General features: G+C 46.8%; 2 protein-coding genes across 12 annotated transcripts in view; one reads left to right on the top strand and one right to left on the bottom strand.

Moving 5' to 3' along the window:
* Nucleotides 1–15,121, bottom strand: part of PCID2 (PCI domain containing 2) — a 31,449-nt gene extending 16,328 nt beyond the window's left edge. For 3 of the 6 annotated variants that reach the window (XM_055360237.2, XM_055360236.2, XM_031007284.3), the window contains exons 1-6: nt 14,999–15,121; nt 6,909–6,998; nt 4,621–4,694; nt 3,609–3,674; nt 2,612–2,653; nt 1,504–1,558 (exon numbers count right to left, since the gene is read on the bottom strand). In XM_055360237.2, coding sequence (XP_055216212.1) covers nt 1,504–1,558; nt 2,612–2,653; nt 3,609–3,674; nt 4,621–4,694; nt 6,909–6,998; nt 14,999–15,034 — 363 coding nt within the window. In that variant the 5' untranslated portion in view covers nt 15,035–15,121. Of the gene's footprint in view, nt 1–1,503; nt 1,559–2,611; nt 2,654–3,606; nt 3,675–4,620; nt 4,695–6,908; nt 6,999–14,423; nt 14,549–14,998 lie in introns of those variants that run through there. The other 3 variants (XM_055360238.2, XM_031007285.3, XM_063697583.1) reach the window with 2 other exon arrangements.
* The window catches only part of CUL4A (cullin 4A), a 59,423-nt gene continuing 47,378 nt past the window's right edge, over nt 14,880–26,924 (top strand). For 2 of the 6 annotated variants that reach the window (XM_019039597.4, XM_031007280.3), the window contains exons 1-2: nt 15,949–16,199; nt 16,397–16,512. In XM_019039597.4, the coding sequence (XP_018895142.1) occupies nt 16,052–16,199; nt 16,397–16,512 (264 nt within the window). In that variant the 5' untranslated portion in view covers nt 15,949–16,051. Of the gene's footprint in view, nt 15,008–15,703; nt 15,769–15,948; nt 16,200–16,396; nt 16,513–16,721; nt 17,366–26,924 lie in introns of those variants that run through there. The other 4 variants (XM_019039598.4, XM_055360235.2, XM_063697582.1 and 1 more) reach the window with 4 other exon arrangements.

Here is a 26,924-nt window from a genome sequence, read left to right on the forward strand (position 1 = left end):
TATTTAAAAAGTCGGTTATGTTACATGTAAAAGGTTTATTATTGTTGCTTTAAAATGAATATTTTAAAATCTTTTCTAATTAAAAGTTCTAATACAGTAAATATAAATAGATATAACAAAAATAAAAGCTCTCTGAGGTCTTCAGTATACTTTTCAGTTCTAAAATTTCCATTTGGTTCTTCTTTATATCGCCTATTTCCTTGTTGAGACTTTGAATGTTTTCATTTGTTTCAAGCATGTTCTAAATTGCTTGCTGAATCAAGAGGGCTGTTTAAAACTCTTGTCACATAATTCCAACATTTGTACAATCTCAGCCTTGGTGTCTTCTGCTGAATGTTTTTTCTCATTCGAAATCTCTGAAAGTTGAGATTTTCCTGGTAATCAGTGTCGATTAGATCCCGGACATTTGAGGCACTACCTGACGAGACTATGGACTTTATTTATCTTGTTTAGCAGGCCTCACCATACAAGCAGAGAAACAGGTGCATCCCCTTAGCCACTGAGTGGGGGAGGTCTAGGTCCCCTGCTTAGCCTCTGACATCCACCTGGTGGGGAGGGGGACTAGCTCCTCATTACTGCTAACCCAGGGTGGAGGTCCTGGGCCACCCCCAGGCCGCACCACTTTGCAGATGGGGCGGGAGGGACCTGCTGACTTCTTTGCGCCTGGCACTGGAGTGAGGCAGTGACGGTCAGAGTTCTGTCTTGCTGGATTGGACTGTCTTCCCAGGCTCCTGGTTTCCTTGGGGCTTTTTGTCTCTGCCTGATGGTGAAAGGCTTCAGGTTTCTAACACGCCCAGTCCAGGACAGACAGGAGACAAAAAGGAAACCTGGAGACTCCCTACACGTGACTCTGAGCCCCATCCCCCTCTTCTCTCCACCTCCCATAGCCATGCCGGCCTGACAACTCCCAGGGTTTTAACTGTTTCTAGCAGGCACAATAGGGTGAAATCCATTGCATCCTGACTGGAACTGAAGTCAACAATCATTTCTAAAACTGTAAAGGGGTCGTCCTAAAACCAAAAAGTTGACAAATGCTGCTCCATAATGGGGACTTCCGTGGGTCCCCATGGGGACGTCGCCTCCATAAAACCCAGGATCTCCCCTCACCCCAGGGAAGCCCCCTCCTACTGCCCAAATCTATATGAAGCTGAATTCTTTTTGGCGGGGGAGCAGGCCACATCTTAAAGGTAGAAGAGATGCAGAATAGCTCATTTGTTGTTGTTCCACTCACTTCATAAAAATAACACATACCACAAATGGTTAACCACAAAATGGAACCTCTCCCTCTATATGAACAGTGTGGAAATCTGAGCAAATGTTTATATAAATCTGTTGGTGTTAACCCAGAAAGAATAGTCAATATCTTTCTTTTGCTCCCTATACCAGACACATCTCAACTCCAATTTGCTCCTCAAAACTTCTGGGAAGAATGACATGAAATTAAACAACAGATAGTCACCAAGTTTTAGTTTTAAAACAATAATGACGGCAAATTAAACTTACATTATTGGCAAACACTCGAAGGTCAAGCGCTACTGCATACATGACAGGCAGAGCCCTGCAGGGCAAAAAGTAAACAAGTGTGAGGGGCTACGTGGGCCAAGATTCCATCCCCAGAGGTGGGAAGAACACGGACACCCAGGGCTACTATCCAGAATGGAGTCCGCACTTATCCAAAACTCTGACAGTTGTCTGCTTCCTCACCTTCTGTCCAGGCAGGCTGCAGGCCTCAGACTTCCTGATCATCCTGGGGCCCCACAATGCGGTGCTCCACACCCCTGTCCCCAACCCTGTCAGAGGCCCCAGCCCTGCTTCAGTTCTGGGCTCCCAGGATATCCTCCTCCCCTCAGCTTCCCACCAGTATCCAAACAGCACCACTAAAAAAGAAGTGGTTTGATCAGATTTCCTAATAGGAACCAGAATATGTAATACACAAAATGTCACAAAACAACTTTTACAGCCAACTGGCAAAACTGGACTGTTTTCATGTGCAAGTTTTCACGTTAAAAGATAAAAGGGTGGCGGGAGGCAGAGGCTGCAGTGAGTCGAGATTGCGCCACTGCACTCCAGCCTCGGCGACTGAGCAAGACTCCTTCTCAAAAAAAAAAAGATAAAAGGGTGGGTTTGTTTGCAAAAGGCCTTTGGTTATTTCAGTATAAACAAATTTCAGTATTAACCTATAGTTTGTTAATAAATCATAAAATTTAGTTTGGCAAGGCATTTAAAAATACCACCATTATTATGTATTAGAACACCCCAAATGAACTGTAGTCGGTCTACCTCTTTTATCTAATGTTTAAAACCAAAAGTTCAAAATTGACAACTGAAGGAAAAAACAGTATTTAATAAATATCTGGGGAAATGGACATCTGAAATAAAAATAATACTATATTTACATAGACACACTGCAAACAATGTGGCTGGTCTACCATTTCAGTTTACTAGATTTGTGACTCCACTCACCTGTGTAGATATTACCATATGTCAACACACTGATTATTAAATATCCACATGGAAAATACAATACACATTTATTTAAAGCAAATTTGTAAAAAGATTCTGCTAAAAAAAATTGCCATTTGCTAATGCAGCTGTTTCTGTTCACACTTACCAGTTTTCTTCTTTGTGGGCCTGGAATGCTCGCAAGAATGATGTACTGTATTAAGGAAGATATGGCATACAAAGTTCAAATAATGCTACGTACAATAAAAGTAAAGAATAAGAATCTAAATTTTAAGGAATGTAGCTCACCCTTGAGCAGATTTATGTTGCAACAATAGTAAGTTCTTGAAGGAAAAAAGGTATAAGCTCACATTACAAATATCTGTATCTCATTAGGCTCAAGTATACTAAATACACTTATTTCATACATACTGTCTCCTAAATAAAAAAGACTTACAAGATTTTTTAAAATCGGCCCTTTCTGACATTTTATTTGGTTTCTCTGAGCCCAGATGATCGTGAGTTATATTTAAGTGCTTTAGAATCTGTAGCATAAGGCTGACTTTATCAACTCTAGAATTCTTGAATTCTAAGGAGGCTGTTAGCAAATAGCCCAACTCTCTTCTGTGTATATTTAAACAAGGTGGTTAAAACGAAAAGACAAAAACTAGAGATACGTACAAATTCTTAGCACACTCACTGACTCAGGCCATAACTAAAGATACCCTTTAAATGACTGAAGTATGAATTGGTTTGATTTAAGGTCTTCAGCTGCCACAATTCAATGCCGATGTACATCTGAGTCCACTCTTGTCCATCTCTGCCTGAATTCTGGATTTCTGATATTTCACCAACAGGACTTAACCAGTCCCTGTAAATATACTTACTACCTTACTAAAGGCAACAAAGCATTCTTCTTCTCAGCAGAGTAAGATCCTTCTTCCTAACCAGTGTTCTTCCTTACTAAGTACTGCACGAGTCTTCAGATCCATGCTAAATTTAAGTACCCAAGTGAAACAGCTGAAACGAGCTTCTGTTCCAAAACACTGTCATTCCTTTCTAACTGCAGAAATGAGCAACTGGCCCAGTGTTTCCGGGTCTCAAGCCCCAAGTAATCCACTGCATGTGTTCTATGCTGGACAGCTGCCATGAACGACAAAGGATATTGGACTATCACGGTCTGGCACTTGTATGCCTCTATGAAGTCATGATTCCCCACTGCGTAAGTGCACCTGGAGGAGAAACAGAAACACGCTGTCACACAATAAAAACCTAGCACTAGTTATGCAGCCCACACAGCTCACTTCACTGCATAGGTCCCAGTGGTCCTGGGATGAAAGGAGTGAAGGAAGAAACACACAAATGGCTGAACACAAACAGGTGAGGATAAGAGGAAGTCCCACAGTAAGCTTGGAGACTACTCTTTCAAGTCCCAGAAGGACCTAGCACCAGCGGGTTTATGAGTAACACATGTTGATAACATAGTATGCCCCTTCCACTCTAGCAGGGGCTGACAATGACATTCAAACTAGATTCCCAGCTGGGTAATGTCAGTGTCAGTTCATCGCCAAATCTGGAACCTATCGCACACTGCACAGAGCTAGGAAATCACAGGTGCTTTGTACTACAAGGAACACGGTGGTGCCCCAACTCTTCCAAAGACCCTGTGGGGTTCACAGAACATTCCTGCTCACAGACCCCACACTGGTCCTGTAACCCAGCCTGCTCTGAAAGACAGTAATCAAATCTCACATGGCTATAAGGACACAATCTTCTGCCCGAACTGATCCTCTAGAGATAAAACAGTAAATATGAAGTGCACATAAAAAGTAGCATTGTTTGCTTTGCTCAACTCTAGTTTCTTTCCCAGTAATGTAAAGAGCTTCAAAAACAGACATATTTCCACGAAAAGGGTAAGTGAGCAGTTCGGCTCCAAACTCTACTAAAAAGACCACTAACCAGGCACTATGCTAAATACGATGTGATGGTAAAAATAGTATTATATAACTGATGCATACAATTTTCACAGGCTTTACCAAACTGAAGCTACAAACGCATTTTCCCACTTTTTCAAAGTCAGTTATTCACTGCTTCAAGCATAAGATAATGCAAGATAAAATCCCCAGTTAATTCAGCAATTTCCAGATGTGTGTGTTTTTCTTCCTCCCCAACAGATACCTTAAATGAGCTGCAAACATTTCATCATAAGGGGGTTCCAAGACTTGTTGACACTTCTCCTCTGGAGAGGCCATCTGATTTTAAAAAAGAAAAACGGCAAAAGTAAAATTAATAGGCACAGAAAGAATGCAACATATAGAAAGAGATTTAAACCTCTGTTTCAAGAGAATTTATGCTTTACAGTTCACAGTAACACTTTATATTTAACACTCTAAATAAAAGGTTCAGGCCGTGAGCACAGTGGCTCATGCCTGTAATCCCAGCACTTTGGGAGGGTGAGGTGGGCAGATCACTTGAGGCTAGAAGTTCAAGACCAGCCTAGCCAACATGGTGAAAGCCCGTCTCTACAAAAAAAAATTACAAAAATTAGCTGGATGTGGTGGTACACGCTGGTAATCCCAGCTACTCAGGAGGCTGAGGCATGAGAATCGCTTGAACCTGGGTGGTGGAGGTTGCAGTAAGCCAAGATCGTGCCACTGCACTACAGCCTGGGTGACAGAGGGAGACTCTGTCTCATAAATAAATAAATAAATGGTTCATTACTTCAACAAATATTTGTCAATATTTCAGGGGAACAAGAAGCCCATGAATATAATTTAGTCTCGCCTTCTGCAAGTCAGAAAATATTCTAGGCACTTTCATATACATTTTAGTATATTAGTATTCTTGACCAGTCAGTCAAGAAATACTTGTTAAGTAACTGTCACAGGTTTAGTAAGTGAGGTCTAATGAGTTACAGATGGTGCTATGTTAGGACTCGTTCTTCTCGGCTTCCTGCTGAGAGCACCAGTCTCATCTCCTGGGCTAGTCTAGCTGACATTTCTTTCTAAGTTTTCCTTTCCTCCTAACAGTCAAATTTTAGATAATCTGAACATCTCAATAGGTGATGGTTAATTCTGCCAACTTGACTAGCCATGGAGTCCCCAGACAATGTTATTTCTGGGAGTGTCTGTGAGGGTGTTTCTGGATGAGACTGGCAGTTGCACTAGTAGACTCAGGAAAGTAGATGGCCCTCCTCAGTGTGGACGGGCAATGGCCAATCTGATGAGGGCTTGAATAGAACAATGACCCTCCTCAGTGTGGACGGGCAATGGCCAATCTGATGAGGGCTTGAATAGAACAAGAGGTCGAGGAAGGAAGAATTCACTCCTTGTGTGGGATTTCATGACCTCTACAATCACAGGACCCAGTTCCTCATACTAAATCTCTATAAGTATTGATATATCCCACTGGCTCTGTTTCTCTGGAGAATCCAGACTAACACACAATGGATTATAAGCATACTGCGTTTTTTTGTTTTGTTTTGTTTTGTTTACAAAAGCAATGAGCCCATGCTGATATGGTGAGAGAAGAATGACAGTATCAGAAAAATCACCATTCTACAGTCCCTGGTGAATGAAACCACCGGAAGAAAGTTTACTGGGAATTTTACAATGAAGGGATCCGTCTCACATTGCAAACAGGACAGTGTGTGTCCTCTCATGTCATACAATACAAAGCACAGGGCACCAGCCATGGGGTGTTCTGGCCAAGGCAAGCCTGAGTCTCATCGAGTCTCTAGCACTAACTCCTACTTAGAGCAATGGTTTTCAACACTGTCTACACATAGAATCACCTAGGTAACTTTATTAGAAAAACAAAAAGACGCCTGCTGCTACTTCAGAGACTGATTTACCTGGTCTGAGTTGCAAGTCTGTACACTGCCAAACATAATCACCAATAGATAAGCCCATTTTTCTTCCAAAAGAAAAACGCTGCTTCCAGTAGGAACACACTCCAAAATGATAAAGGGTATCAATGAGGAAACAGGGCTTTACCAAATGTCCACAGGATTTTCTATAGAAAATACTGCCTCAACATCATCTACGCCACAGATGACATGGAAACTCCATGTACAACCCCAGGCTGGGCCTTGGCTTGCCAGCCTTTCTGACTAACAACTTAAATGGGAGACACCTGTGGTACACGACGTCTATGGGGCTTTGGGGACGCACAGGCCTAGACAGAATCTAAGCTCCACCGCCTCTCCACCATCTAACTTCTCTAAACCTCAGAGAGCTGTCTAAGAATCAAACACAAGGGCAGGAGGTCCACATCACTACAGTGTACGTACATAGTCAGTGCTCCACAAATGAATTGAAATTACATAAATCATAAAGAAACTTTAAAATTTTCAAATAAGAGTGACAATATTAGTTTTCTTCTTACTCAAACTCTACGCTTCTCTTAGGAAAGTGGTTACCCTGTAATTGTCTGCAGACACCTGTGTGCACAGCTCTTTCACCTACTTGAAGTCGTGGGTTTGCAACATGAGGATGTTTAAAAGACACCAACTCTGCACAAGATGCTCCATCTCTGCTGTCGATGGCTTCGTACACCTGAAACATTTGAAAGGGAAACCTAAGTAGAAAATAAAATATTCTGTTCGAATAGAACCTACAACAATACACTGAATGCCACACAGGGGAAAATTCATTTTCCCCTACTTTGAAAGAAGACAGAACAATCAAAATGTAACAGATGGTCACTACTCTCTGCAGTGGGTAAACAATAATTTCATTTCAAAATAGGCTGTTCCTGGCTGGCTCAGGCCTGTAATCCCAGCACTTTGTGAGGCTGAGGAAGGATTGCTTGAGCCAGGAGTTCGAGACCATCCTGGACAACATAGCAAGACCCATCTCTTTAAAACAGACCAAAAAAAACAAAAACAGATGTTCCTGAAGCAAAAAAACAGGTTAAGCAAATAAAAATAAGTCTGTGGTTTATCATGTAGCTCTTCATGAAGGTGAATTATTCTAATTTTACTCAATCACACAAATATATGTTTGAAAATCCAAATATACAGCTTATGAAAAAGAAATCAGTTTAAAAACCACATATATCCAAAATTCAAAAAGCTTCATATATTCAAAATTCAAAAAGCTTCCACTCAACCTTAATAAAATAAAAGGAAAATGGAAATAGCTAAATAGATGTCACATTCATACAATGCGACACTTGGCTGCTGTTAAAAAGAATAAAATAGATCTGTATGTAGTAACATGAGAAAATGTCCACAATATGATGATTAAATGAAAAAAAAAAAAGTTAACTGCAGGAAAACTGTGTAACTTGATTTGGGAGAAAAAAGAAGAGAAAAATTATGTACAACATGCAAGCACAGGAAAGAATGCAGGGCCTGTACCATACCACACCAGCTGACTGCGCAGAACGTCGGGTGGAGACTAGGAGACCCGGGAGCCTTTTGCCCTATCTAGCGCCTGCCACAACAGACATTTTATAATTAGAAAACCAAATATGCTTTTAAATTATATTTACAAAAAAACTGCCGGGCACGGTGGCTCACGCCTGTAATCCCAGCACTTTGGGAGGCCGAGGCGGGCAGATCATGAGGTCAGGAGATCGAGACCCTCCTGGCTAACGCAATGAAACCCCATCTGTACTAAAAATACAAAAAAATTAGCCGGGTGTGGTGGTGGGCATCTGTAGTCCCAGGTGCTCGGGAGGCTGAGGGAGGAGAATGGTGTGAACCCAGGAAGCGGAGCTTGCATGCGGTGAGCAGAAATCGCGCCACTGCACTCCAGCCTGGGCAACAGAGCAAGACTCCGTCTCAAAAAAAAGGACATAAAAATTCTAACTAAGCAAAAAGGCAAGCACAAAGCTTTAGATACAGTATAATTTAACTATGATAAAATTAAATATTTACATTTTATGCTAACACAAGACTGACCGGGGATGTCATAACATGCATGTGCAAATGGCAAAAAAGCACAAGCAGATGACATCCCTCTACACACCCACAAGAGTACTTACAACTAGGAAGGCTGATGACACCAAGTGTTGCCAGGAGCCTGAAGCAACTAGAAGGCTCACACATTGGTGATGGGGTAACTTGGGGTAAATTTTTAGAAGAAAATTGGTATTCTACTAAAGCAAGCAAACGCCTACTCTCTGACCCAGTAATCCTGTGCCCAGGTGTCCATACCCAGAAGAAAGGGAGGCACATGCCACCAGTTCAACACGCTGGAGCCCAACTCCTACTACCCCATTGTTCAACTCAGGGTATGACAGGGAGGCTGACACCACCTTCCTGAAGAGTAACTTACATGATAAGGAATTTCCCACCTGACTATTCCATACAACTACACATGCATTTACATTTTGAAACAGTAATCACACTTCCAGGAACTGACAACTAGAAACAGAAGGTACTTGTACTCGGCTACATGTAATCACAAAATATTGGACACAAACTAAATATCCATCCATAGAGACAGGCTGAATACTCTGTGAAACATCTATTTTAAGGCACACTATGCAACCATTTTTTGAAAATGAGGAAGATCTCTATGAATTTACATGGAATAATTTCTAGGAAGATACAGTTAAGTGAAAAAAGCAAGTTGTAAAAGAGTATGTATAGAATGCTGCCTCTTGTATAAGAATGAAGGGAAACAAGAAAAATATGTGTGTTTATGTCTGTGTGTGTGTCACATGTACATCCCAAAAGGAAATACAGGATGGAGAAAGCAGAATCTAATGCAAATGATTATCTTTCTAGAGAGGGGGGTGGAATGAGGTGAGAGAGAGAAGGAAAGTTTCTGAGCACACCTTTAAATATAAGTTACTTACAACCCCATTCAAGAAATAAAATAGAAAGACAAACCTTAAAATTGAAACAAATAGAAAATACATACCTATATGAGTAACCTTTGAAAACAGTAGTTTGTGGAATTTGACTGTCCTTATTCTAAGGACGAAAAGACTGTCAAAAACAAACAAAAAAAATCCTGAATTTCAACATCACTGAGTAGAATGTTGTTGGTGGCACTAGGGCCCTAATCCTGAACTGCCTGTGAGTGCAGTGGGTAGGGTGGTGTCGCCAGGACCACAGTCGTCAGTGAGAAAGAGCAGCACTGGCACAGAGCAGGAGAAGGGAGAGTCCCATGGGATTTGGGTTGGAGGTGTAAGCAGGAACTTAACTTTATCTTCAGCTGAAGCCATCTGAAGACTTGCAGGTTTTCTGCCTTCATAGGAAAACTACAGCCATTCAGAGGCAGCCCTTCTGCCCCAGTCCATGCAAGGTCACAGGCTGCTGCTCAACGTCACATCATAGCCTAGCTCCTGACATTTTCAAAGTCACAAATGGGTGCAAGACGATTTGGGCCCAAGTATTATGGAAACTAAGTTTCTCTTCATAGCCCTGGCCACAGGTTTAGGAATTTCATCTGAAAGGTAGACAGACAGATACTAAGATCCTCAGCTGTTGAGGGGAAAGGGTAAGGTTTCCTCTTTAAAATCACCATGCTACAGATCAGTATTTTGCAATTTACAACACTGCATTTGCCAATCATCAAGAAGCTGAAGGTGGCCCCAAGAAGACAACACTGGTATCTGCCCATCCTCTGCAGGAGGCTTTCCGGTGTCCCCTGCCCACGCCCTGCAAGAACTCACTGGTGCCCAGCTCCAAAGGGGCCTCCTCTGGCTCCCTCGAGACCACCTGACCAGGTGCAATGGAACAGCGCCCTCAAGGATGAGGGTGGCAACTGCCTTGGCCAGGCAGGCACACTGCGTCTTCCCTGTTTGCCCTCCCATCAGTAGTTGGCCCTGGGCTGGAAGGCAAAACAACCGATCCCACCCAGGTCTTGGTCTGCAAGTCCCCCAAGAAAACCAGTATTAGTCAGTTTAGCCCCAAAGAGGATATGCCTTCCAAAGTGGCCCTCCCTGTGCCATATGGGAAGGCCTAGCCACAGGAGCCCAAACAGACTCCAACCTTGCTCAACTAAGGCGCTTCTGGCTAGAAAGCAGTTCTGGAGCCTGCTGGCCAAGCCGTGCTCTCTTTGGTTCCACACAAACAGGAGGTTCAAGCTAAGAGTTCCCCACAGCCACCCCTGCTTATGGTTCCAGGCACTCCAGGCCCCGCACTGTGCAATCACTCGCACCACCCAGGGCCTTGCACTGGGCCCAGCCCCAGGAGCCTGAGAAGAGGAGTGTTCTGGTTAACATCAGTACTCTGGTGACCAGTCACACTTGAGCATGATGTTCTGATGGCGCCAAGGCCTCCAGAGCTCTCTGCAGAAGGAACCTACGGGTGACTGAAAGCTGAGAGTCCCAGACTTGGAGCAAGCACTGTGGAATGGAAGCATACTTCAATGACTAAACACACTGGGGACACAGTGGTCACGAAGGGATCAGACCCTGGAGTACAGACACCGGGGCCCTCCAAGGAGAGGTGGAGACCCCTGCTGGGGGCACTCACTGGTAGCCCTCCTTTGCCTGTAACCTCCCAGGGTGGTCCCTGCACATATGCAGGGTGATGTCGCCACATCCTCGGCTCTGCTTGGCCACACTTACCTGGGCTGCACCCAGTGTCCCAGGGGTGACCTGACCAGAGGAGGGCTCAGTGCCACAGGGCCTTGAGCCCAAGTAGGGCCCCAGCTTGCTTGGCAGGCATGAATGTGTCCCAAGGGTGGTCCTATCAATGCCCCTGCCTCAATGACTAAACTATGAGAAGACTGGGGATGTGAAGAGGAAAAGCAGGGATGGCAACGGACGGTACCAGCAAGCCCTAAAGGTGCGACTGGCGCCGCAGTGGACACGGGACCCCTAGCAGCCCAGCCACCTGGCCAACTCTTAACAGCTCATGCTGCAGAGCCTTCAGCCCTCAATGGGACCACACAACCAGACTCCAAGTGAGCACCTTCTGAGCGGCACCCCCAGGCCTGGCTCACCAGGGGATGCTCCCTGGCTCTGGCCCCAGGAAGACTTCCTTGTGGTTGCTGCATGCCCCTCACGCCCTCCAGTCTGGTCCACAGGAGGCACCATCTACTCTTGGAACTCATAACTCTTTTAAAAATTCAAAATCATTACAGGTCATGAACCTCTGAAGTCACTTCTGAATAGTCAAACTTTCCAATTCCATAAACTCTTGAAAGACAATATGAAGAACTACTGAAGATTCAGGAGTAAAGTATCTAACTCAAAGCTGATTCCCTAAATAAAGGTGTTCACTACGCCTGTAAAAAAGAGAGGTGTTCTTGGCAAAAGGAACATAATGAAGAAAATCTTTGGGACAAGAAAGATCATGGGGTGCCACAAGAAGATACCACTCCGCACCCAGCAGGATGGCCATAATAAAAAGAATGGAAAAAAACAAGCATTGACAAGGAAGTGAAGAAATTGCAACCCGCATACATTGCTGGTGAAAATGTAAAATGATGCAGCTAGCTGCTTTGGCATTTCTTTAACAAGTTAAACACAGAATTACCATATGACTCAGCAATTCCACTCTTAGGTATATGCCAAAAAGAATACAAAACCTGCGCATGAATGTTCACAGCAGCAGCACAATAGCCAAAAAGAGGAAACAACTGAAGTGGTCCATCAACTGATGAATGGATAAACAAAATACTCCATACAATGGAATATCACTAGCCATAAAAAAGAACGACACACTGACACATGCTCCAACATAGATGAACCCTGAAAACATTATGTAAGGAAAAGACACACAAAAGCCACATACTGAAATCACCAGAATCAGCAAATCCATACAGACAGAGAGTAGATTAGCGGTTGACAGGGGCTCGGGAGGGAGGAACAGGGAGTGACTGCTTAATGCTTATGACGTTTCCATTTCGGGTGACAAAAAATTCTGGATAATGGTGATGGTTGTGCAAGATTGTGAATGTACTTAATTGTGTACTTTAAAATGGTTAAATGGTAAATTTTAAGTTATGAGTACTTCGGCGGGGCAATGGTGCATTCAGCACAAGTGAAATAACCCTTCAGACTGGTGATGCCAAGTTAACAGGTAAACATGGACCAGATGATGCGCTAAAGCATTTGGAACTTTCCCTGGAGGAAACAGAGAGTCAATGAAGTTTTAGTAACAGAGGCAGATGCTCAACTCTTCTTCAATAAAATACCAGAACTATCATTTACTAAGTAAATGCATTTACTGTGTATTCATGGTCTTTTTAATTCTCACAACTTATGTGAAGCCTGTTTAGAGACGGAGAGTCACAGAAGTTAGATAACTTGTCATGGTCCCAGAATTAGTAAAAATGCCAGGATTTGGGCTGAAGTCTTATTGTCTTTAAAGTCTATGCTCTCTTTGCTGTGTTTCACTTGGAAAGGGCAAAGTAAAGGAAACCATCAACCAGTACCTGCAGCAGGGGGTCCTGGCTGGGGAGCATGTGGCAACAGATAAAGAAGGGATGGATCTGAGAGACTTCGGAGATACATCCAATTAGGTAAAGGACTATTTGCTGAGACTAAAGGAGGAGTCAATGATTTCCCCCAACTTCCTAGCTTTGATGAATGTGCAAATGATGGTTTTATTCCCAAAGAGATAGTTACATTGGCACTTATGTTCCTATACAACAAATCAAACGTGTTACCATGTATAACCGGTTGCCATTCTGTATCGAAGAGGCACCTATTTTTTTAAAATATTCAAGAATCTGTTAATACATAAAACTTAGGTAACATGCCAGTTCAACCAGAAATATTTTTATCCATCAAAATTAGGAGGAAGTGGACTTTCTGCTGTCTCACCTTAGTGGCTACACTGCCCTTTGCGGAGATGTAGGCATGCACATCTCCATAGAAGTCCATCCTGGGCCCAGCCCCTGTCTACTCTCTCTACTTGTTCCCTGGGTCACCCCTTCCCTTCTCAGTCTTTCCCATCATGTGACTACGAAGGAGTCTCAGATTTGTATCTTTAACCCAAATCTGTCTGTTTAAACTTCAGTTTACACACATAGAGTAGAAGCTCGCTTACCAGTCTCACTTTAACTGACTTGAATTGGAAAAATGACTCTCTCCAAACCCTCCCTGAAATACACGAGCTGATGCCCAAGGCATGATGACGACTTTCAGCAAGTAGGCTTCACTCTAATACATCGCAAGCTTTTGCCAGCTAAGTTGTATGTGTTCTCATATCCAGATGTGTTTGTTCTCAAATTTATTTTTGCTACCTGAACCTGTTACGATAGTTATGTACTTTTAAGCTCATCAATGAAATATGAATGCAAAAGGAAGCAGTTGTTTCTCTATAAGCTAAGTTGTCTGTTTTTAAAAGGCTCATTTGAGTTTGTTAAAAAAATAATTAGGTGTGGGGGAAAAATTGTAAAAGATTAATTCTAAAGATAATCGTATCAAATTGGTTCTTAAATGCCTATACCCTTGTTTAACTTTAAATAAACTTATATTGGAAAATGTTAACTCTGCAAAGATTAGGCCAAAACAGACACAGCCTAAAGAAAAGGCCTTGGGCTTACATCAAAAGATTGGCAAGTATAGAACTTGAGGTAAGTGGTTTAAAAAAAAAAAAATTGGCAAGTGAATGTATACTTTCATGTTTTAAGTTAAAAACATACATCCATTTTTTCGTGATTCCTGTTTTAACCAGTTTTCTCAATTAACCAAGCAACTGCTGGGCCCAATCATGTCAGACTTTTCAGCTATCAAGTACGTATCTTTACCTAGTTGTCAACAGACACCTCAAACTCAACATGCCCAAAACTTAATTTATTTCTCCCTCCAAATCCATTCTATTCATCTTTTTCCCAGATTACAAGCCTGGGAATCATTCTTAACTCCTCCGTGTCCCTCAGCCCACCCATTCTTATTCACCACGTCCTGGTAATGTTTCCTTCAAATATTTTAAAAATCCATTCCCTATATTTCCTATCCCTGTTACCACAGTGCTGGTTCTGAAGACAGGCATAGTTTAGTGGAAAGAATATGCGTTGAATCTTTACAAGTGTCCATCTTTTAACTGTGCTTCTGCTACTTACAAGCTGTTGAACAACATCTGTCAGACGCATGTACCGAGCGATATGAAGTGTGCATTGTGCTCGGAGAGTGAAGGGCGTTAAACGACAGCGAGGACGAGGGGCACGAGCCCGGCCTGCAGCACGGCCACAGCCTCGCGCTTACTCCTCCATCGCCTCCTGGAGTCCCCGAATTCATCCCGCATCCTGCTGGGAAGCAGCGTCCATCCGACACAGCACCGCCCACAGCGGGCCCTCGGCGTGGCCCGCAGGCCCTTCGGACCGCCTGGGAGCGCGGCCACACATGCCAGCAAGTGAGGGCAGCGACCTGGGACCGCCGCGTCTACTTACACCGCGACTACTCCGCGATCCACGGACACCGCCCGGCCCCCACGGCGGCCCTGCAGGGGAGAACTCGGGCCGCCTTCCCAAGTCCCGGCCGCCGCTGTTCGGCTCGCGCGGCTGCCCGCCGGGGACCCGGACGGAGAAAGGGTGGCGAGGCGGGAAAGGAAAAGGCCTGAGGGTCCAAGGTAGGAGGGGACACACGGAACACGCCGAGGGCCAACCACGCCGCCGCGCGCTCCCCGGCTAGGACCCACCTGCTGCAGGTACTGGTTAATGGTAATGTGCGCCATGGGAGCGCCGCCGAACGGAGAGCGCCACCCCCTACGCCTCAAGCGGGCCAGCTGGCGTCATTTCCGGCCCTCGGTCCGTCTGGGTCCTGGCGCCCCCGGCCCCGCCGCCGGGGCGCAGGGTGGTTCCGGAGGGAGAACCCGGGGACCGGCTCGGCGACGCGCTCGGGCTGAGGGGGCCCGGGGTCTTTCTGCCGGGGCCCCGTCCTCTCAGCCGGGACGCCAGCGGCTCTGATTGTGTGTTCGGGCCCGCTCGGGCTGAGGGGTTTGGGGTCCAGTGGCGAGGACAGCCCCACGGCTAAACTGCCTTTCACTGCGCTGACCCTTCGTCTTCCCCTTGTGAAAACGAGGCCGCGGAGGACCCTCCGCGCCCGGCTGGGCCAGGGCCTCGGGGAGCGCGCGCCCGAGGAGGGGTAGTGGGAGGGACATGGCGCGCGCTCCCGAGCTCTCATAAGGTGCCTCCGCTGCGCACTCCCGAGCCTGCAGGAGTTAGGGCACGTCCCGGCGCGCACCCCGAGCCCTCGAGGTGGTCTCACGCCCGGGGTGGGGGTGCCGAGCCCTCAGGAGGCGCGCGCCCCGGGGCCCTCAGGAGGGTGTCCCGGCTCCCGATCCCCTCAGGAGGGTGTCCCGGCTCCCGATCCCGTCAGGAGGGGTGCCCGCGGCACGCATCCCCGAGCCAGGAGGGGGGGGCCCGGAGCCCTGGGGGCAGGGTCTCGGTGCGCCCCCCGGAGCCGGGGGTGAGGGTCCCGATCCCTCAGGACGGGAGTCCCGGCGCGCGCCGTCGAGCCAGGAGGGGGTGTCCGAATCTCTTAGGGGGAGTGCGATCCTTCAGGAGGGGTTCCCGGCGCGCGTTTCTAAGCCCTCAGAAGTAGCCGGGCGCGGCGGCGGTTGGGCTCGGGCACGCGGGCGGGGCGGGGCGCGCGAGGAGGACGGGGCGGAGGCCGCGCGGACCGGGGCGGGCGGAGCGGAGCTCGGCGGGCGGCGGCGCTCGGGGCGGGGCGCGGCGGTTCCGGCCCAGCCATGGCGGACGAGGCCCCGCGGAAGGGCAGCTTCTCGGCGCTCGTGGGCCGCACCAACGGCCTCACCAAGCCCGCGGCCCTGGCAGCCGCGCCCGCCAAGCCGGGGGGCGCGGGCGGCTCCAAGAAGCTGGTCATCAAGAACTTCCGAGGTGGGTGCGGCGGCCGGGTCGAGGGCCAGGCGCCCCGGGCGGGGACCCCACGAGACCCCGCCCGACTTGGGGGGAAGGCCCCGAGATCCGTGCGGGCCCCGGGAGCGGGGGCGCCGGGGCGCCGGCCGGGTCGGGGGTGGCTACGCGGGGCGCTTCGCGGCGCGCCCTGAGCCGCCCGCTCTCCCTCCGCCCTGCAGACAGACCCCGGCTGCCCGACAACTACACGCAGGACACGTGGCGGAAGCTGCACGAGGCGGTGCGGGCCGTGCAGAGCAGCACCTCCATCAGGTACAACCTCGAGGAGCTCTACCAGGTGAGGCGGCGGCCAGGGCTGGGGACGCCGCTCCTGCCCCGCGTGACGCAGACGCTGCCGGGCGGCCGCTCCGGGTGCCTCGCAGGCTCTCGCCGGGGAGGGGAAAGGCAGGGCGTTTGCCTCCACTGCAGGGCCGGGAGCCCCAGAGGCAACAAGTGGTTTTGTTTACTGCCGTGGTGGAATTTTTGTTTTCAGGCTTAAGCTGCTTAGAACGATATTTAAAGTTACCCCATTACGGAAGAGAAGGAGGTGTGTTTCTAGGAGCCACGTGACTCATATTTTGCAAGTATACAGCAAATTATTTTCTCGTTATATGTAAAACTCATGACTGTGTCACTTGCCACAGTAATAAGAGGGTCTTTTCTCTGTTGTGTTTTGTGATTAATGGTTGCCTTTAAGATATTCAAACAGATTTTGAAAAAATTCAAAATTCAAAAAAAGTGGTTTTGTTCTCTGTTGTGTTTTGTGATTAGTGGTTGCCTTTAAGATATTCAAACAGATTGGTAGCATTTAATTCAAAGTGATGGTGTTCCGTTTCTGAAGTAACAAAAAAGTACATTTTACCATACTTGGATATTTTATTTATAAGCGACTTTTTTTCTGGTGTCTTCTTTTTGCAAAGCAACATTCATTAAGTAGTCTAATATCTATATTTTAGGTCACGATGTGTCATACAATTATTTCTATTAAAAGGCTTGAATTAAAAAAAACTTTTTTCTGGATATGCAAGTGACTGCATTGTAAAAATTATAAAAAATACAAAAAAGAAGACTTCAATCACCTATACTCCTACCACCCAAAGAAAACTACTGTTGACAGTTTGGTGTACATACATCCATTCTTTGTCTGAAGTGTAAGTGGATTATGTTTTCTTACCAGCTTTGAGATATAGTCTACATATAATGTGCACTTCAGGAAGTTTTAACAGATGCATACAGTTATGTAACCGGCACCACGGTCAAGATAGAATCTTTCTTGGTAGAATGGTAGAATATTGCTACCACCCCCGAAATTGCCATGACCACTTTTGCAGTCAGCCCTCTCCCCTGACTCCTAGCCCTTGGCGGTCCCCCATTTGCTTTCTGTTACTATATTTTGTGATTTCTAGAACCTTATCTAAATGCAGTCATGTATTTCATAGTCTTTTGTATCTGGCTTTCACTTAGGACAGAGCTTTTGAGATTCATGCACACGCAGTGTGATTGTAATTTATTAACTAGTAGAATGGGTATACCACAGTTGTTTTATCCATTCACCAGTTAATGGACATTTGGGTGTCCATGTTTGGGGTTTTTTGTTTGTTTGTTCTTTGAGACGGAGTTTCACTCTTGTGGCCCAGGCTGGAGTGCCATGGCACGATCTTGGCTCACTGCACCCTCCACCTCGCAGGTTCAAGCGATTCTCCTGCCTCAGCCTCCCGAGTCGCTGGGATTACAGGCACCTGCCACCACGCCTGGCTAATTTTTGTATTTTTAGTAGAGTCGGGGTTTCACCATGTTGGGCAGGCTGGTCTCAAACTCCTGACCTCAGGTGAGCCACCCACCTCGGTCTCTCAAAGTGCTGGGTTTACCAGCATGAGCCACCGCGCCTGGCCTTGGGTTGTTTTAAATAAAGCTGCTGTAAACATTTGTGAATAACCCTTTGTTTGGACATATATTCTTATTCTTCTCAGGTGAGTTCTGCTTACTTCTTTATCTAGAAGTAAGTTCTCAGGGTCATATGGAAAACATATGTTTAACTTTGTACGAAATTTCTTGTTTTTGCAAGTGGCTGCTCCTTTTGCGTCTCTCCCAGCAGTGTATGGGAGTTCCAGTTCCACTCCGCCACCAGCGTGTGGTGTCCTCAGTCTGTAATTTTAGCAGTGCTAGTGGGTGTGTGGTGGAGTGTCATTGTGGTTTTAGTTTGCATTTCCCTCTGATGCTAAGCATCTTTGTATTTACTTGCCATTCTATGTATCTTCGTTGACGAAGTGTCTATTTAAATATTTTGCTCATTTTTATTGGGTTGGTTATTTTCTTATTATTGAGTATTTGAGTTTATTATGTATTCTGGATACAAGTCCTGTATCAGATATTCGCCTTGCAAATACTTTCTGCCTAGTCTTCAACTTGTCTTTTGATTCTCTTAACTGTGCCATTTGAAGAGTAATCGTTTTAAGTTTTCAAGTCACATGTATCAGTTTGTTCTTCTATGGATTGTGCTTTTAGTATCCAAGAAATCTTGCTTAATCTGAGGTCACAAAGTTTTCTCTTATACTTTCTTCCAGACATTTTAGAGTTTTAGGTTTTACATCTAGGTCTACGATCTATGTAGAGTGAATTTTTGTATATATTGTGAAATACAAATCTAGAGTCAGAGTCGAGTGCAGTGGCTCATGCCTGTAATCCCAGCACTTTGGGAGGCCAAGGTGGGTGGATCGCCTGAGCGTCAGGAGTTTGAGACCAGCCTGGCCAACATGGTGAAACCCCATCTCTACTAAAAGTACAAAAAATTAGCCGGGCGTGGTGGCAGGCACCTGTAATCCCAGCTACTTGGGAGGCTGAGGCCGGAGAATCGCTTGAACCCGGGAGGCGGAGGTTGCAGTGAGCCGAGGTTGTGCCACTGTACTCCAGCCTGAGCAACAGAGTGAGACTCCATTTCAAAAAAAAAAACAAAGGAAAGTCTAGAGTCAGTGTTTTCCCTGCAAATGTCCAGTTGTTCAGTCTCTTTTCCCCTACTGAATTGCCTTTGCTCCTTTGTCAAAAACCACGTAGGAGTAGGTGGAGTGAGTTGTGAAATCGGGGTGTGTTGGCCCCCCAGCTTCATACATTTGCACAGGTTTCTGGCTATTCTTGGTACTTTGTGTTTCCATGTGAATTTTAGAATTGGCCAATTTGTATAAGAAAGTGTGCTAAGATTTTGATTGACGGTATATAGAATCTACAGATCAATGTAGGAGAATTAAATTCTTAACAGTATTGAGAGTCTGGGTTCAGTGGCTCACACCTGTAATCCCAGCAGTTTGGGGGGCTGAGGTGGCCTGATCGCTTGAGCCCAGGAGTTCGAGACCAGCCTAGGCAACATGGTGAAACCCCATCTCTACAAAAAATTTAAAAATTAGCCTAGTGGGGTGTTGCATGCCTGTAGTCCCAGCTACTCAGGGCCCCCACACCACAACCTGGAAGCTCTTCACGCAGGAAGCTGAGCAGCTGGGGCCTGTTTGTCTCCCATCTTTCTGAGATTCACTGTCTTTCATAGCCCAGTACTCAGTGCTTCGAAAACTGTTGCTTCGTATATTTTGTCTGATTTTGTGGTTATTTCAGGCAGAAAGTTAATACAGTTCTTGTACTGTGTCTTGACTAGAAACAAGAGTCCCACCTGAACTCTCAGAGGTCCTTGGTTTAATAAAATATGATACCTTACAGCTAAAGCTTCTTACTACTTTTTTCCTGGAGATTTGGCTGTCTGATATCTGCTGCCTCATTATTTTTACTTAAAATGGCGGAATTACTTTGCAACACCTTGTACACAGTGATGTGTCTTATAAAACAATCACTAGATATTATGAACAATGTTTGTAGGTGCCTTAGGTGTCTGTCTTGAAACCCTGAGAACTAGGAGTGCTTACCCCAAAATGACAGTCACTGGTTCCTCCTTGGAATGAGACATCACAAATTCCAGGGGCATCTCTGGAGGTGCTGCCCCACCAGGGGATATGTGGAATCAGTTGATTCACTTACTTGTGGTCATCTCTCCACGCACAGGTGGGCTTCTGGCCTCTCACAGAGTCTGAAGCATGAGCTGCCTCAGATCTATTGGAAGCAAATGGGATAGAAATCTAAGAAAAGCAAATGTGAAATTACTGATGTCTGATCAAGCAGGCAATACATTTGACTTGGTGTTTCAAAATAAAGTCTCAGTTTTTGTATAGGTAGGGTGGTGTATACTTTGCCAAAGAATCTTATGTGAAAGGACCAATTCTCACCCAAGTTTGAAAGGTTTGGTTTCGTGTTTGGTTTTTGGTTTTGCTCACTCTCCCTCTATGTCTAAACACCTTAGGAGTCCTGTCACTTACACTGTTTGGGCCTCAGCTGGCCTGTTGTTTCTGTTTGTTACTTTGTTTTTATCATTTTCCTCCTGTAATGTGTAGAGGAGAATGTTGTGAAGGCATGGATCTTTTCCATTGAACGACCTGAATTTCGGTCTGTAATAACTAACTCCTGAAGAAAGTGCATCTTCTGTGTCTTGTGTCTCTATGTTTTAGTCCTGCTTGTTGCTAAATGAGACAACAGAAAACTGAAGACTGCATTTCTAGAAAGGTTTCAGAGAAAGGCTGTGTTTTGATTTAGAACTGGTTTTTTTGTTTTTTGTTGCACAAAAACAAACCTCTCAGGCCTTTTTTAAAAAAAAAAGGGAGAGGCGTGGCCTCCCTGTGTTGTCCAGGCTCCTTGGGAACTCCTGGACTCAAGCAGTCCTCCTGCCTTGGCCTCCCGAAGTGCTGGGATTCCAGGCGTGAGCCGTTGCACCCGGCTGACATGCAAGTTCTGAGGAAAGCCAGGCTGTCTTTCTTGAGTCACAGAGTAGTTGTCTCCGTGACATGTTGATACCAGGTGATAATGGTCAGTGAAAGAGAGAGGTTAGTCCTTTGTATTAGGTGGCATCCTTCCCTCACACCCAAGCTGCAGGCCCAGCGTAGGAATGGGACCTCCACAGCCACACAGGTCTCATCCTGTGTGGCTGTGAAGGTCGTTGTATGACTCTGGAGGTAGCTATGTGACTATGGAGGTCTCGTCCCGTGTGGCTGTGGAGGTCGCTGTGTGACTGTGGAGGTCGCGTCCCATGTGGCTGTGGACATCTTGTCTGTGTGGCTGTGGAGGTTGCTGTGTGACTATGGAGGTCTCTGTGTGACTATGGAGGTCTTGTCCTTTGTGGCTGTGGACGTCTTGTCTATGTGACTATGGAGGTTGCTGTGTGACTGTGGAGGTTGCATCCTGTGTGACTATGGATGTCGCGTCCCGTGTGGCTGTGGAGGTCACTGTGTGACCATGGAAGTCGCGTTCCGTGTGGCTGTGGAGGTCGCTGTGTGACTATGGAGGTCTCTCTCGTCCGTGTGGCTATGGAGGTCTGTGTGGGAGTATGGAGGTCACATCCCGTGTGGCTGTGGAGGTCGCTGTGTGACTGTGGAGGTTGCTGTGTGACTATGGAGGTCGCTATGTGACTATGGAGGTCGCTGTGTGACTATGGAGGTCTCATCCATGTGGCTGTGGAGGTCTCTATGTGACCATGGAGGTCACGTCCCATGTGGCTGTGGAGGTCGCTGTGTGACTATGGAGGTCGCTGTGTGACTATGGAGGTCGCTGTGTGACTGTGGAGGTCTTGTCCGTGTGGCTGTGGAGGTCTCTTTGTGACTATGGAGGTCACGTCCCATGTGGCCATGGAGGTCTCTGTGTGACTAAGGAGGTCACGTCCCGTGTGGCTGTGGAGATCTCTGTGTGACTATGGAGGTTTCATCCATGTGGCTCTGAAGGTCTCTGTGTGACTATGGAGGTCGCGTCCCATGTGGCTGTGGAGGTCGCTGTGTGGCTATGGAGGTCTCGTCTGTGTGGCTGTTCAGGTCGCTGTGTGACTATGGAGGTCATGTCCCATGTGGCTGTGGAGGTCTCTGTGTGATTATGGGGGTCATGTCCTGTGTGGCTGTGGAGGTCTCTGTGTGAGTATGGAGCTCATGTCCCATGTGGCTGTGGAGGTTGCTGTGTGACTATGGAGGTCGCTGTGTGACTGTGGAGGTCTCGTCCTTTGTGGCTGTGGACGTCTTGTCTATGTGACTGTGGAGGTTGCTGTGTGACTGTGGAGGTTGCATCCTGTGTGACTGTGGAGGTCGCGTCCCATGTGGCTGTGGAGGTCACTGTGTGACCATGGAAGTTGTGTTCCGTGTGGCTGTGGAGGTCGCTGTGTGACTATGGAGGTCTCTCTCGTCCGTGTGGCTATGGAGGTCTGTGTGGGAGTATGGAGGTCACATCCCATGTGGCTGTGGAGGTCGCTGTGTGACTGTGGAGGTCGCTATGTGACTATGGAGGTCACTATGTGACTATGGAGGTCTCATCCATGTGGCTGTGGAGGTCTCTATGTGACTATGGAGGTCATGTCCCATGTGGCTGTGGAGGTCGCTGTGTGACTATGGAGGTCTCGTCCATGTGGCTGTGGAGGTCTCTTTGTGACTATAGAGGTCACGTCCCATGTGGCCGTGGAGGTCTCTGTGTGACTATGGAGGTCACGTCCCTTGTGGCTGTGGAGATCTCTGTGTGACTATGGAGGTTTCATCCATGTGGCTCTGAAGGTCTCTGTGTGACTATGGAGGTCGCGTCCCATGTGGCTGTGGAGGTCTCTGTGTGACTATGGGGGTCACGTCCTGTGTGGCTGTGGAGGTCTCTGTGTGAGTATGGAGCTCATGTCCCATGTGGCTGTGGAGGTCGCTGTGTGGCTATGGAGGTCTCGTCCGTGTGGCTGTGGAGGTCTCTGTGTGACTATGGAGGTCACGTCCCATGTGGCCGTGGAGGTCTCTGTGTGACTATGGAGGTCACGTCCCATGTGGCCGTGGAGGTCTCTGTGTGACTATGGAGGTCACGTCCCTTGTGGCCGTGGAGGTCTCTGTGTGACTATGGAGGTCACATCCCTTGTGGCTGTGGAGATCTCTGTGTGACTATGGAGGTTTCATCCATGTGGCTCTGAAGGTCTCTGTGTGACTATGGAGGTCGCGTCCCATGTGGCTGTGGAGGTCGCTGTGTGGCTATGGAGGTCTCGTCCGTGTGGCTGTGGAGGTCGCTGTGTGACTATGGAGGTCTCGTCTGTGTGGCTGTGGAGGTCGCTGTGTGACTACGGAGGTCATGTCCCATGTGGCTGTGGAGGTCTCTGTGTGACTATGGGGGTCACGTCCTGTGTGGCTGTGGAGGTCTCTGTGTGAGTATGGAGCTCATGTCCCATGTGGCTGTGGAGGTCGCTGTGTGACTATGGAGGTCTCGTCCGTGTGGCTGTGGAGGTCGCGTGTGTGACTATGGAGGTCTCATCCATGTGGCTGTGGCGGTCTCTGTGTGACTATGGAGGTCTCGTCTGTGTGGCTGTGGAGGTCTTTGGGTGACTATGGTGGTCACGTCCCATGGTCCCATGTGGCTGTGGAGGTCGCGTGTGACTATGGAGGTCTCGTCCACGTGGCTGTGGAGGTCTTTGTGTGACTATGGAGGTCACGTCCCATGTGGCTGTGGAGGTCGCTGTGTGACTATGGAGGTCACGTCCCTTGTGGCTGTGGAGATCTCTGTGTGACTATGGAGGTTTCATCCATGTGGCTCTGAAGGTCTCTGTGTGACTATGGAGGTCGCGTCCCATGTGGCTGTGGAGGTCTCTGTGTGACTATGGGGGTCACGTCCTGTGTGGCTGTGGAGGTCTCTGTGTGAGTATGGAGCTCATGTCCCATGTGGCTGTGGAGGTCGCTGTGTGGCTATGGAGGTCTCGTCCGTGTGGCTGTGGAGGTCTCTGTGTGACTATGGAGGTCACGTCCCATGTGGCCGTGGAGGTCTCTGTGTGACTATGGAGGTCACGTCCCATGTGGCCGTGGAGGTCTCTGTGTGACTATGGAGGTCACGTCCCTTGTGGCCGTGGAGGTCTCTGTGTGACTATGGAGGTCACATCCCTTGTGGCTGTGGAGATCTCTGTGTGACTATGGAGGTTTCATCCATGTGGCTCTGAAGGTCTCTGTGTGACTATGGAGGTTGCGTCCCATGTGGCTGTGGAGGTCGCTGTGTGGCTATGGAGGTCTCGTCCGTGTGGCTGTGGAGGTCGCTGTGTGACTATGGAGGTCTCGTCTGTGTGGCTGTGGAGGTCGCTGTGTGACTACGGAGGTCATGTCCCATGTGGCTGTGGAGGTCTCTGTGTGACTATGGGGGTCACGTCCTGTGTGGCTGTGGAGGTCTCTGTGTGAGTATGGAGCTCATGTCCCATGTGGCTGTGGAGGTCGCTGTGTGACTATGGAGGTCTCGTCCGTGTGGCTGTGGAGGTCGCGTGTGTGACTATGGAGGTCTCGTCCATGTGGCTGTGGCGGTCTCTGTGTGACTATGGAGGTCTCGTCTGTGTGGCTGTGGAGGTCTTTGGGTGACTATGGTGGTCACGTCCCATGGTCCCATGTGGCTGTGGAGGTCGCGTGTGACTATGGAGGTCTCGTCCACGTGGCTGTGGAGGTCTTTGTGTGACTATGGAGGTCACGTCCCATGTGGCTGTGGAGGTCGCTGTGTGACTATGGAGGTCTCATCTGTGTGGCTGTGGAGGTCTTTGTGTGACTATGGAGGTCACGTCCCATGTGGCTGTGGAGGTCTTTGTGTGACTATGGAGGTCACGACCCATGTGGCTATGGAGGTCTCTGTGTGACTATGGAGGTCATGTCCCACAGCTCCATGGCCTTCCTTGTTCTGTCTTCCACATCTGAGAGCAGGGATTGCCCTTATCCGCAGTGAGCATTTTGTTTAAGTAGCAGTGAGTTCACTCCAGGCAATGCTTTGACACTATAAATAGACGTGTATTTGACATTCACACACGTGTCTGTTGAGCTAATACAGACAATCATTTGACGAACCTGCTAGTTAGGAAGTAGCTGTGATGTGAGAAGAGACAGTGCTGGGTGAAGATATACAGCAAGTTTCCTCACTTGGTTGTTGATACAAGGAAAGCATCTTGATACTAATAGGAGTAGAATGCAAATGATACTTCTCCACCTCCGATCATTGGATTACATTCCTTTTCTCTGGGGTGAATCTTTAAAATACTAATGGCCTGAGTGCACCAACATGAAGCACACAGTACTTTATGCATCCAGAGAGGGTATTTCTAAATCCCAAAGTATGATTGAGTGTCAAAAATCCATTTGGGGGAGGGGCAACTCCTGTGTTGCGCTGCTTCTATAACAGCACAAAAAAGTCTTCCAGTATGTTCCTGCCAGCAAGGAGTTGGCAGGGCGGGGAGAAACAAAGGCTGTCGCCTTTCCAGTGATGAGTGCCTGTAATATGAAGCCGGGAGTCCTGACTCAGCACCTACAGCAAACCTGGGTTACCCAGGGCTTGCCACTTGTTTTGAGAGGTTCTTAAATTCTTAATTTTAAAAACAAAGTAAATTGCAGTATGACTCATATGAATAGTAAATGTGCACCAAATAGGACACATAGGAGGCAGAGTGGGTTATAAAATATTTAGTCATTTGCCACAACCAGGAAAAGATAGTTTTAAGGATATTGGTTCTTGGTCTAGGAATTAAAACATCCAGAAAATAGTCCTAAGTTACTGTTGATTTTTGCTGAAGAAAATACATTTTCTTCATGTGTTATATAAAAAACTTACTTTGTAATAATTATGTTTGTGGTATTCACTAATGTTTAACTACTGGAGCAAAACCTTTGTCGTAAAGTTCTCTTGGTTGTTTGAGGAGACAAAAGGATGGCAGATCTTTGACCAAATTATGAAGATATGGAATTCAAAGGGATGGAACTGAAGAGTTTGAGAAAGGAGTTAAAGTAAATACAGAATGTGGGTAGGAATTCCCTGTTTCTATAGTAAGACAAAATGTAGGGGGAAAGTTTGTATTTCTTTGTTATTATGCTGATAATAAGCTTGCTAGAAAACAGGATTATAATTAAAAACAGGATTATAATTATTCCACATCCTCTTTTGATCTTTGTAAATATGCATGTATTTTATATGGTAGTAATCACTGTATGTATTTAACTTTGGTTAATATGTAGCAGCTCTCCGATATTTAGTATTGGAATTATTAATACTTGTAAGTATCAGTAAAATGAATAGCTTTATAAGTTTAATTTACCTTTTTTCCTAGGGGTATATTGTATCCTAATTAAATTCAGATTATTTATCTAAAGTGTTTTTATTCTGTATATCCCCACATTTTTCGAACCCCACATTGGTTCAAAACTTGTTAGAAAAACCATATTTCTGTTTATAATATTTCATATTGGAATTGAATGAGTTTAAGTTTTTGTACCTAAGATTGGAAAGGAAATTTTATTAGAACTGGTAAGAATGTACAAGCATTGTTTCTTTGAGGTGGGTAAAAATATTGTGAGAAAAAATTTTCTGCTTCAAAAAATGGTGTCAGCTGGGCACGGTGGCTCATGCCTGTAATCCCAGCACTGTGGGAGCCCGAGGCAGACAAATCACCTGAGGTCAGGCATTTGAGACCGGCCTGGCCAACATGGCGAAACCCCTCCTCTACTGAAAATACAAAAATTAACCTGTGCGTGGTGGCAGGCGCCTATAATCCCAGCTACTCGGGAGGCTGAGGCAGGAGAATCGCTTGAACCCGGGAGGTGGAGGTTGCAGTGAGCCAAGATCCTGCCATTGCACTCCAGCCTGGGTGACAGAGCAAGACTCCAACTCAAA

The sequence above is a fragment of the Gorilla gorilla genome, chromosome 14 (assembly GCF_029281585.2).
Source record: "Gorilla gorilla gorilla isolate KB3781 chromosome 14, NHGRI_mGorGor1-v2.1_pri, whole genome shotgun sequence".
NCBI classification, from domain to species: domain Eukaryota; kingdom Metazoa; phylum Chordata; class Mammalia; order Primates; family Hominidae; genus Gorilla; species Gorilla gorilla.